The sequence below is a fragment of the Leptonychotes weddellii genome, chromosome 1 (genome assembly GCF_054177405.1).
Source record: "Leptonychotes weddellii isolate Sample4059 chromosome 1, ASM5417740v2, whole genome shotgun sequence".
Classification (NCBI taxonomy): Eukaryota; Metazoa; Chordata; class Mammalia; order Carnivora; family Phocidae; genus Leptonychotes; species Leptonychotes weddellii.
Window position 1 is genome coordinate 20,960,170 of NC_138369.1, and position 12,816 is coordinate 20,972,985.

Below are 12,816 nucleotides of genomic sequence, written 5' to 3' on the forward strand. Positions count from 1 at the left end.
GGACGAATGGCTTCAAAAGACATTCAATACAGAGTTATTTGATAATATAAAAAATATTCACAACCTAAATACCCATTAATAGGAGACTGGTTATGTAAAGTAAGTTACATCAACACATTGGAATAATATATACTTGGTCCATTAAGATCATATTTTCCAAGAATAACTTGGAAAAGTGATATAATACTTCCCTTAAGCCATAAGAAAATTCTGATCCAGCCAAAGGACAAAGAAAGGATGCAAATAAAAGGGATGGGAGAAACCAGGCAAAATGCAAAATGCAAAAAAAAGAGAGACATAACTCAAGACAAAAAACATTAAAAGAAATGAAGAGGATTACTGAACCTTAATGAGAGGTACAATTTCCCCCAAGAGGCTGTAACAATGATGAGAGGAACCTTTACATGCCTAACAGCATAGCTTGGAAATACGTAAGGCCAAGACCAATAGAAATGCCAAGGGAAACTGACCATGCAGGTCCCCGTGGGAGATTTCAATCCAAGAGTGAACAGATCAGACAAAGATAAGGCTGGGTACACTGTGAGTAACCCCAAATGAGGCTCAGAGTATGTAAGTTATGTAGATATACCTAGAATAACACTGGAAGGAAATTATTAAAATACTAACAGGGGTTGTTTTGCAGTGGAATCTTTTCTCTTTCTCCTTTTTTGTATTTTTCCATACTGAACCTATACTTTTATAATGGAAAAGAAATGAAGCTCATGTTCGGAGAGAATGCAGGCCTCAACCACAGTGCTGTGAACAGAGCATTCCGTAGCACACATGGGCCCCAGCACTGGCCCCAGCTCAAATGCGTCCACCAGCTGTGCAGGGCCAGGGGGTGGGGAGAGGCAGGACTCAGCGACTTGCCCACGGCGAGCTCACTGTCCTCACTGCACAGGAGGGGTGCACGCAGGCCCCTTTCAGAGCCGGACCACGTTTTCCTCTCCGGTAGGCCACTGAGGAGATTTTTAGGCCCACAAGGATGCAGACATCTGTGCTCCAGGCTATCAGCAGCACTCACTTCCCAGTCAGACAGAGACAGAAGGCCAGGCAGAGGCTGTCCCTCTCCAACTTCCACAAATGCTGTCTTTGTGCTGGGGCCTAAGCCCCCAGTCTATATGGGTACAGGAGAGGCAAGAGAGAACAAGTTCTGCAATGTCTGCTTGAACCATTGCTGCAAAGGACCACTCCCATTTGTGGCTGGGGTTTTAACGTTTTTGGAAAAGTTGCTAGCCACGAGCTGTCCTGATATCCTTCTGAGCTAAGCTGGGGTCTCCTGAGGAGCCACAGGAAGGACTGCTAAGTGCTCCATTATTGATTAAAGTATTGTGTTTGGGCCTAAGTCATCTCTTCTATAATAAAAGGAACCCAACCTCAGACATAACTGGACACTGAAAGGGATATATATGTCTCTGTGAGGCCAGCACCAGGGACAAGGGATACTGTGACAGAGAACCAAGCTGCTCAATTGCAGCTCGAGTTGTTTTTGGAAGTAGAAGAGGCATATATAATAAACACCTATGAGTGAAGAATGAATGCTGAGAGGTTTGGGGCAGCCTCTACCCAACTCTCCTTGTTTTTTGTTCCTCCCCTTTTGGAACAGGCACCAAGACCACTGAGCACAAAATGGAAGAGGATGTGAAGACAGCCCACGAAGTATCCCTTTGGGGCCTCCTGCTTCCCCTCCTCCTCCCTGCTCCTCAGATCACATTAGTACCCTATCCCATTCTAGCTGGAGAGGGAAGCAATAAAGTCATGGGGCAGTTACTGAGATGCAGGCTGGAAATAATTCTGCAAAACATGCATTGCATGCACCAAGGTGACCAACAGGGAGATATTTGGGGGGCAAGAGAGCATTCTCTCTGCTTTGCAGATCATCCTGCAAACACGGCTGTCTAACTGCACACAGGGGCATAGTTCCACTCACTGACCCCCCCAAGGACACACTCACAACATAAGCACACTGCTCACGTTCTCTCTGTGTCCACGTGCACAACCGTTATGAATTACCATTCTGCTTCTGCTGGCTTGTTTCTGTCCTATAAATGGAGCCTGGAGTTAGCTATTTATCATTATATTTGAAAAAAGTAAATTAAAAAATTATTTTGCCAAAAAAAAAATCTTTGAGGTTTTAGAAACCAATTTCCACATGTCAGATCCCTCCCTTAGGTCTGGCTTTCTCATCCTTGTTTGGCCTCAGTCTGTTGGATTTCAGACATGGCTTGATTTCTTTCTGTCCCAGTTCTCTAGGTCAGTGCCAATTTTCAAGGTGACCAGATATTTCCTGCAGGCTTCCTAGTGTAGTATCTGTAAGGCAGAGACGGGAGAGGAGGAATAAAGGCCGCCTGGGAAGCCAAAGGAAAGGTTTTGAGGGTACGACAATAGATGATCTTACAGCAACACACAGTCAGGTCTGGGCTGTGGTGGGAGGCATACAGCAAGCTGTCCCCAGAACTAGGAGCATAAACATGGAGTCTACAGGCCAGGTAAAGTGATGACAGTGAGTCAAGGAGTCAGGTATTGGAAGGACAATTGGGAGAGGTGGGGACATTTGTAGGTGACAATTGGCTGGCTACCCAGATCCAGCTCATTATTACCATGTGGCAACATGGGCTCAGCACTGCCATGCTTTTCAATTCTTTAAAAGAAGCCAGAACTTAAATTCTTTTTTAAAAGATTTAATTAATTAGGGGTGCCTGGGTGGTTCAGCTGTTAAGCGTCTGCCTTCGGCTCAGGTCATGATCCCAGGGTCCTGGGATCGAGCCCCGCATCGGGCTCCCTCCTCGGCGGGAAGCCTGCTTCTCCCTCTCCCACTCCCCCTGCTTGTGTTCCCTCTCTCGCTGTGTCTCTCTCTGTCAAATAAATAAATAAAATCTTAAAAAAAAAAGATTCAATTAATTAATTAATTTAGAGAGTGTGTACAAGCAGGGGGAGAGGCAGAGGGAGCAGAAGAGAGAGAGAATCCCAAGCAAGCTCCAAGTCCAACACAGAGCCTGAAGCGGGGCTCGATCCCACGACCCTGAGATCATGACCTGACCTGAAATTAAGAGTCAGATGCTCAACTGATCGAGCCACCCAGGTGCCCCTGGAATTCCAAATTCTTATATGGATTGTTTGGATTTTTATATGTTAGCTCAAAACCCCTCACAGCCAAACAAAACACAATTTGAGGGCCAAATGTGGCCATGAATCACCAGAAGGCAACTCTGTCCAAGATGTAAGCAACATGAGGGCAGGATGTAGAGCCTCGTGTGTGATGAGGGCCCACCCAAGGCTTACAGAATGAGTGAGGGCCTTCCCAGGGAAGAGGTTCAACTGTCCTAGGAGAGCCAATGGGAAGACATGGCTGGCAGCACGGAGGTCTCATAGTCAAGGGCGGAAATAACTATAGAGTGAACTTGAGCCCCAGCCACTGGGATGGAAAGGAAAGGGTGAAATGGCAGTAGACAGGCTAAAGAATTTTCAAAAAGCAGAACTCAGCAAAAGACCAGATGTGCAGGACTAGGGCGGTGATGAATCTTCCAGGGGAAGCCTGTGATGAACTTGGCCAGAGGGCTGAGGGACCGGTCATGGGGGAGAGAAGGTAAACACATTTTTCTTCACTAGCTTCAAAGCCCTTCATCTGGCTCCCCCAGATGACCTTATTTCTTTTTCTTCTCCATTCTCCCACAGAGGGGATCAGGGGATAAGCAAGGGCCCACAGGCCCAAGCACTGAGAGAAACAAAGCCAAACCTATAGCTAATTAAGGTGATGAGGTATTCATTCAGGAGAAACTGAGGAGAGCTAACAGAGTAATGGACAGGGCAGGGAATAAGCACCGAAGAAGGAGAGCATCCACAGGGAAATGTAAAGCACAGCCTGGGCTCTGCAGTATCATGGCATGTTGGCTGAATGGTGCAGAAGCAATGGCAGGAGGGGGTGAGGGAGACCTAAAATAGTTCTCAAATCATAGATTTTCACAGCATAGGACACGCCTTGGGTTCTGGTCCACAGTTTTCTTAATAACTCGAAAGCCAAGATAAAGATACTGCTAAGCAAAAGTATTCAGGACAAGGAAGGAATGGCAGACTCAAGACAACTTCTCAGCTAAACAAGGTAAGCCTTTTCGCGGCATGGCTTTTGTTGGCTTCAATCTGCAAGAGGATTTTTACGATTATGAAATTTGGTCCAAGGCCTTGGACAAATCTCAATATTCACCTTAAACCATGAGAGACTATGGACTCTGAGAAACAAACTGAGGGTTCTAGAGGGGAGGGGGGGTGGGAGGATGGGTTAGCCTGGTGATGGGTATTAAAGAGGGCACGTTCTGCATGGAGCACTGGGTGTTATGCACAGTGAATCATGGAACACTACATCTAAAACTAATGATGTAATGTATGGTGATTAACATAATAATAATAAAAAAGATAAACTTTATTGGGAGCTTAAGAACAACTCTAGCCACTTGTTTACCAAAGAATTATTATAGTAGCTACTATCTACTACTTAGCCAACTAATTAGTAAATTAGTGATTGCTAACAAAGGGCTTAGTATAGTTTTGTTAGCAATATAGCCCTTTAAATGCACTATCTTATAAACACCAAGGACTTTCTTTTTAAAGACTACTTTTTTTAAAGATTTAATTTATTTATTTGACAGAGAGAGAGAGCATGCAAGCACAAGCAAGGGGAGCAGGAGAGGGAGAAGCAGGCTCCTCATTGAGCAGGGAGCCCAATGCAGGACTCAGTACCAGGACCCTGGGATCATGACCTGAGCCAAAGGCAGACACTTAACCAACTGAGCCACCCAGTCGTCCCAATACTAAGGACTTTAAATGCACTATCTTATAAATCTTTACAATGATTCCATTCTAAAGAAGCTGTGGCATTATCCCCAATTTACCCATTAGGAATAAAAGCAAGACCTAGAGACATTAAGTCACCTGCCAGGGTAACAAAGTCTCTGAGGGACAGAGCCAAGGTCAGAACTGAAGTGCTTCCACTACAGGGCCTTTCCTCTAAGCCAGGAGTCAGGAAACATTGTCTGTAAAGGGGCCAGATAGTAAATATTTGGGCCTTGTGTGCAACATGGTCTCTGTCCTTGACTGTGCCACTGGAATGGAAAAGCAACCACAGGCGGTACATAAATACTGAGGCATGCCTGTTTTCCAACAAATCTTTACTTAATGGACACTGAAATTTGAATGTCATATAATTTTCTTTTTTTTTTTTTTTTAAAGATTTTATTTATTTATTTGACAGAGAGAGAAATAGCGAGAGCAGGAACACAAGCAGGGGGAGTGGGAGAGGGAGAAGCAGGCTTCCTGCCGAGCAGGGAGCCCGATGCGGGGCTTGATCCCAGGACCCTGGGATCATGACCTGAGCCGAAGGCAGACGCTTAACGACTGAGCCACCCAGGCGCCCTGAATGTCATATAATTTTCAAGTGTCATGAAATATTGTTCCTCTTTTGATTTTTGCCCCAGTCATTTTAAAAGGAAAAACCATTCTCAGCTTGTGCACCATAAGAAAACGGGGGCAGGCTGAATTTTTCTCCTCATGCTGTCGTCTGCCGACCCTAAGTACTAGGCTCTCCTACCCTCCAGCTCATGTCACCTGCTGGTTTTCTTAGGAAGCCCATAGATACTTTAGGACCAATCCTGTGAGTGTGCATATGGATGGGGTATAGGACTCTGAGGAAAGATCCGACAGAGATGATTCCTCAAGTCAGCCCTCAAAGGACTCCATCTGACCCCAGTTTACAACTGGAAAACATACCTTTCTTCCTTTCAGTTCCCTCGTTTGCTCTCTTCTGCTGAAATAAGCATTGATTCAGATCTCTGGGGAGGTTCTGGGGAGAGCAGCAATGACCCCTCCCACACAACATGGTTTTCTGCAAACACAAACCCACCGTGTCCTTCTTACCTGCAGGGTTTGGCTGAAGCGCTTTAACGGTGTGGCCTTCACGGGCGGGATGAGGTTTGCTAGTGACGTGACTCTGGAAAGGGGTTTGACACGTTTATTACTAGGCTCCTAGAGGGTTAAAAAAAAAAGGAAGGAAAATGTCAAGGTTAATTACGGACAACATAACTCCACCCTACAGTCCAGTCCCACTCCACAAGCTACTCCTACCGATCTATGGAATATAAACAGTGCCCCGTCTCACTCCAGCTGTGTGGAGATGACTTGGCTCAGGAGCCAGGGAAGGGGAAATGGCAGGGGACATCAACAGAAGCAGCCTCTGGGCAGACAGCAAATGGGTAGGGTCTGCTCCCTACACTTCACCCCCAATATCTGCCAGCTTTTAATTCAGAAGCTTCCACTTAGAATCATTCTCCCTGGGGCGCCTGGGTGGCTCAGTTGTTAAGCGTCTGCCTTCGGCTCAGGTCATGATCCCAGGTCCTGGGATAGAACCCCACATCAGGTTCCCTGCTCAGCGGGGAGTCTGCTTGTCCCTCTTCCTCTGCCTCTTTCCCTTCCCCACCCCTTGTGCTCAATCTCTGTCAAATAAATAAATAAAATCTTAAAAAAAAAAATCATTCTCCCCAATGCCTCCTGTAGAGAAAAGCTGCCTCAGATTTCCCATCCAATGACCTGGTCAGGCAGTTGTGTTTTCATGCTTCTGGTTTCATCTTTTTATTTTATTTATTTATTTATTTTTAAAGATTTTATTTATTTATTTGACAGAGAGAGACACAGCAAGAGAGGGAACACAAGTGGGGGGAGTGGGAGAGGGAGAAGCAGGCTTCCTGCGGAGCAGGGAGCCCGATGTGCAGGAGCCCGATGTGGGGCTTGATCCCGGGACCCTGGGATCATGACCTGAGCCGAAGGCAAATGCTTAATGACTGAGCTACCCAGGCGCCCCTGGTTTCATCTTTTTAAAAACCCTTTCTCCATCTTGCCTGAAGCCACTCCCCAAATTTCTTTTATGCAATGGGGCTTTTCTAAAGCACAAGGAATGTTTGTTTTATCAGTTCATTAAATTAAAAAAAAAATTTTTTTTAAGGAAGTTCTTCTATTGCTGGGCTATTTAAAAAGCATCTTTGTATCTACAGTATATTTGAAATGCACCTATGAATACTTATAAATAACAAACAGGAAGAGAAAATGTACAGAGAGAAATTCCTGCCGTGCGCATCTGTTTTTATAATTCATACAGCCACAAGTTTTGAAAATCACCTCCACATAAAACATTTGCAAATCTCCAAGTTATCCCAAAACAAGCTGATGGGTGTGGCCATTCCAATGTCTTTGCAGAGGAGAATTACATAAAAACAATAGGCTGTGGGAAAGAGGGACATGACAGACAAAACATTTTACAAAGACAAAGAGAACAGTTACCCTTGCCTTCCTAAGTTCCATCTGACCTGCTGTAGATGCTGGACAGCACATGAAGACACCAAATTTTGATGGAAAAAGCCAAACTTGCCAATTGCTGTGGTGAACCTCAACCATTTCCAGAGGAAGCCTCAAGATGCTCCTCTTTCTTTTTCAGCCATTGCTTTCAAGGTTTTGAGGGGTAAGGCAGAACTTCAGATTCTCCAGGACATCCCTGCAAGGTGTTTTGAACATAGTAGGTGCTTGGAAAAATCTTGCCTGAATTTGGAATTTGCCGAGAAACTCTCATGTCATTTTGTGCCCTTGCCAATCTCAGATGTCAGAAGCCCTCTTGGAAATAGACCCGATCCTTCTGGCATTTAAATAGAAACATTAAAAGACTAAAGAAAAAAAAGTGCAAAACAATTCCACAATGTTGCCAGGATTGACTTCATGATTTCTCGAAGCAGTGAAATACTTTTCCAAGACAGAGAATGAATCTGGGCTGCCAGGGACCTCTCCAGCTTCTTGGCATGCTGAGCGGAACAGACAGTAGGAAACTCTCCGAACACTGGGGAGGCTCAGTTCCAAAATGCAAGGGATGAATCTCTCAATATGAGAGACATCACATTACTATTATTGACGTGCTGAAGAGGAAGATCCAATAGCCCTTCTGCTTCTAGATGACAATGTCCTTCAGGGATGCTCCCTGTCCAGTGCCTGGCTCCTGAGCATCTGTGCCCAGAGGAGGATTTTTAAAATATTTTTTATGTCAGAGCTGCATCACCAGCATACTAAACACACACACACACACACCCTCTTGAGCAGCCCCTGAATTTCTCTAATTTAGCTCCGGCTTTGGGCTGGAAATGCCAGAGTTGTGATATCACCACCTTTGGTTGTCCAAACTGCATTGTAGCAAATGGTGGTGGTGGGGAGGGTTCATGGGGCAGCAGGACTTGGTCTCAGATGATCCTGCAAACACCTCAGAGCCCGGAGACTCCCAGATCTCCATTTTTCTTAACAGCTAAAGGTGCTGGATCACAGATTCTGTATTAGAATGGGGAGGCTGAAAGACAAATGCCAATTGGTTCTCTTGCTTTAAAAAGGGGCAGGGAGCATCACATGCTTGGCAGGATGGGGGAAGATTCAGTTCTGTTCCACTTGCTGTGTCATCTTTTCTAAGGTTCTGCTGACTTTGCTGTATGACCCAGTCCACGGGTGTTTACGCAGCTACAAGATGTATGCACAATGCAGATGCCAGCCCCTCTGCACTACATGAGATTGTAATTAAAACTCTTTCCTAGGGCATTGCCCATTTGGAAGTAAACATCAGGCTGCTCTCTGGCAATCTGACATTCCCAAGTAACGAACAACTGAAGCAGAAACCACTGCTGCATGATGTAGTGCTGTGATCCAGTAAAGCAGGCAGGTGCAATTTCAAAACCAGAACATTTATAGGTTATTGGATCTATGGAGGAGGCTTTATGCCTGACCCACATGAGCCAAGTATGAATTATGGTGTTCTCCTTGAGGGCTTCAGTGAGACTAGGAGATTAGAAAAATTCTTGGCCTAATTTGATTTTTCTTTTCCATTTACTCAGTATGTCTCCAGCTACATTTTACTGCTATCTAAAAAGAGCCCTCGGGGAAAATGTTTCCAGATTCTAGTTAAATAGCTCTACTGAAAACTAGCAAATGCAATTCCAAGGATGCTTTTGGGCTTTACAGAGAGATGACAGAATACAACCTGCAGAAGCTTCCTAGTCCAACAACTCAGCTGCCAGACCAAGCTGGGCAAAATCGATGCTAAACCCAGACACAGATATCCTGTTTCAAGTGCAGACACCACCCCCACCATGCAATTTTAAGAAGGGCAGGAGGGCATCTCACTAAAAAGGTTAAAAAGCAGAAAAAAGATAAAGGCATTGAGTATTGTGTGTAGGCAGTATTGTCTGTATAACAAAATTTTGTTTTGTCTTTTCTAGGCCTTATAGGTTTTTTGTTTTTCTTGTCTTATTGCACTAGCTAGGGCCACCTATATATTATTGATTACAGGCTGAGAGAGTGGGTATACTATAATTGATTCTAAAGTGATTATTATGAAGAGTTCATCATTATGAATTGTGCTTGCTGAGAGCATGGAAGAGATACCGTTTATCAAGTAGAAAAAGTTCCACTCTATGATAAGTTTGCTGTGAATTTTTATAATGAATGAATACTGACTTTTATCAAATGTTTTCTTGTTATCTTTTCAGAGGACAAGGAAAGGGAAAAAAAGAAGGGAGAGAGGCAGGAAGGGAAGGAGACAATGAAGAGGCATGGAGGTCACATATTTTCATAAATGTATTGGCACGGCAATTTAAAACATCTTTTGGGCTTGACTTACAAACAAAGGGGAATAAAGCAGTCCGTGCCATTTTATTTTTAATGTTAGATTTTATTTTTGTTTTTTTTAAAGATTTTATTATTTGAGAGAGAGAGGGAGAAGCAGACTCCCCGCTGAGCATGGAGCCCAACGCAGGGCTCAATCCCAGGGCCCCGGGATCATGACCCAAGCCAAAGGCAGACGCTTAACCGACTGAGCCACCCAGGCACCCCTAAGGTGAGATTTTATTAAGTAGATTTTACTACTCCTTCGCTAGGGGAGACAATGGTTTTCTTTCCTTCTCCTCATTCTTACCTCCCAACAGGTGAAAAACCAAAGCAGGTTACATGCATGTAAGGTTAAGTGCCTATCATATCAATATGATCTAGCACAACTATTTATTCCTTCAAAAATGATTCCATTCTAATAGACGTGGCATATAGGAAACGATCACTCATTCTCCTTGCACTTCATTTTTGCAGCTAGAGTGGTGTTGGGGAGCAATAGGAGGGTGTTCCTCATTGTGTTTGTAGGTGCCATGAGACTACCTCACTCAGCCACAAACCCAGCCCAAGAGGGACCAGAAATGCCTTCATCAGTGCAGGACTGACCACTCTACTGCAGGGCAACACTGCTCTTGGCTGTTACACACCTGGCCAGGAGCAAGGGAGAGGTGAGAATCAGCTGTGCTAGCAGAAGCTTCTGCCCATGGGTTGATGGAGTCAGAAAAGTCTTTCAAATGCTTGAGGACACCAGGGAAGCCTTAGGCAGGGCTCCATCTCTGTGGAAAGAGGAGGTGTGCTAGGAATACCCAGTAGCCCTCTAGGAGGCTTTCGTCATCCTCAGTGAACAGAAGTTACAATCTCAGAGTGGTTGAGAAGCTCTCGTACTATGAAATAATAGTAATAATAATAATAAAAAGCTCATATTTCGTGCAGGGACTTCTCTCAATGTTTTACAGATATCTACTAATTTATTCCTCCTAATATCCCTGCAAGGTAGATACTATGATGATCCATATTTTAAAGATAGAGATAGAGATACTGAGGCAGAGGATGAGCTATGTGCTTAAAGTCACTCAAAAGAGGTGGCCAGGATTTAAACCTAGGCAGGCTGGCTCCAGAGCCCCTGTCTTACAGCTTTGTGTAAGGGGCCGGATGGTAAATGTTTTAGGCTTTGTGGGCATCTAGCCTCTGTCATGACTATTCATCTCTGCCATCACCCTTAAACAGTATGTAAATAAATGAATGTGATTATGTTCCATTATAGACACTAAAATCTGAATTCCACAGAGTTTTTACATGTCACAAAATATTATTGTTTTGCTTTTTTCAACCATTAAAAACAGAAACGATTCTTTGCTTGAAGACCATAGGAAGTGGGCTATATTTGGCCCATGGGCCATAGTTTGCAGACCACTGCTCTATACTACTTGCTGGCTTTATAGGGATCATTTCCTGCATCAGCTGTCCTCAGTCTCAGCCTTTCTGCTGTGACATACCCAAAGACTCCCAGGTACGGCACCCTCCCAAAGCACACTTAGACAGTCTTCAAGCTCTGGAGATGGTGTAGGCTTGATTTGTTGATTCATTCTGGAGCTGGGTATTCAGGGTCCTCCGCTGGTAAGCAGGGGAGATACCTGACTTATCTTTATGTGAGTAAGCCCTATCCTAACTACATTTTATTGTCTTAACTTTCCAAATAATTCAGCCCAAGCATGACACAAACTTTCCCTGACCATTGATGTATACAAATAAGGGACAAACAAAATGATAGGATGCCTGGGATCTGCTTCATAGTAATACAGGAAGAGGGAGCAGGGATGTGTAGGAAACAAAGCTGACCACAGGTTGATAACTGTCAAAGCTGGGGGCCGGGCAAAGGGATCTCAGTATACAGTCCTGCCTGTGGCATACAGTCAGACACTGGATAATACAAAGGTTTATTTTAATGGACAGAGAACCATTTTGCAAATGTATCAGTGAGCAGACAGATGCCATCAAAGATTTGTACTTCAGCTGTTAGTCAGGGTCTGGTGAGAAAGGATACTGAAAGAGACAGATGACAGACATCATCTAGAACTGAACACAATTAGAAGAAACCTGATAAAATGAAAGAAAAAAAATCCCACTAGTGAATTTCAGTAACTTTCAACTAACATAGGCCAGAAGAGGGAAGGGTCTGTGTGGCTGGGAAATCAAAAGCTGGGAGAGCTACTTTGAAACGTTCAAACTTAAAGATGAGCAACCCCATGGAGAGTCACCGACCCAGCTGCCAGACTCCCTGAAGTCTGCTCTATTCTATTTTTTAAAAAGATTTTATTTATTTGTCAGAGAGAGAGAGAGAGCACAAGCAGGGGGAGTGGCAGGCAGAAGGAGAAGTAGGCTCCCCACTGAGCAAGGAGCCCAATGCGAGACTCAATCCGAGGACTCCGGGATCATGACCTCAGCTTAAGGCAGACGCTTAATTAACTGAACCACCCAGGTGCCCCTGCTCTATTCTATTGACTGGTTTTTTATTTGCTCTCATCAAGAAACCATCAACAGGCTGCCAATCATGGGACTCCATGACATAAAACAATCTATGGAGTTCCACTCTGATGTAGAAACATACAGAGAGAATAGGAGCCATTCAAGGCCAGACTGCCCGGGGAGGGGACACTTCTGTTCTGTGGTATTTATTTTATGAGAGTGCTTCCCTTTCCCCGATTCTGCCTCCCCAAATTCATGTTTTACTCTCCATTCCTACAACAGCACCATCTTCTACTAAGAAGGCAAAGACCTCCCATCCTTGCCAGAGCCTCACTCCCACTCTGCCACTCTCCAGGTACATAAATGTAAAGCACGTGACCCCATGACTGTCTTGACTTGACTTTACCACCCGCATCCTTAGGCCCAAAGGCTGGTTCACGCAGTCTTATGGTTTATGCCCAAGCTTCTCACCCTTCAAAACTTCTAGGTCACCACAAATATTATGGTGTTCTCACTTCTGTTGACACCTCCTATTGCCAAGGCCTTCCCACCCTTTTGGGGTTTTTCACTGACTTGCTGGCCAGTTTTTTCTTTTTTTTTTTTTTTTATTATGTTATGTTAGTCACCATACAATACATCATTAGTTTTTGATGTGGTGATCCATGATCCCTTGTTTTC

The 12,816-nt window shown here is 44.4% G+C and overlaps 1 protein-coding gene across 6 annotated transcripts in view; it reads right to left on the minus strand.

Moving 5' to 3' along the window:
- ARHGEF3 (Rho guanine nucleotide exchange factor 3) overlaps positions 1-12,816 on the minus strand; it is a 279,815-nt gene that overhangs the window by 34,707 nt on the left and 232,292 nt on the right. For 5 of the 6 annotated variants that reach the window (XR_014145183.1, XM_081819282.1, XM_081819289.1 and 2 more), the window contains one exon: positions 5,908-6,015. Coding sequence is in view for 5 of the 6 variants with exons in the window: in XM_081819282.1 (XP_081675408.1) it covers positions 5,908-6,015 (108 nt within the window). In the remaining variant the exon portion in view is untranslated. Of the gene's footprint in view, positions 1-5,907; positions 6,016-7,323; positions 7,472-12,816 lie in introns of those variants that run through there. The other variant, XM_081819299.1, reaches the window with a different exon arrangement.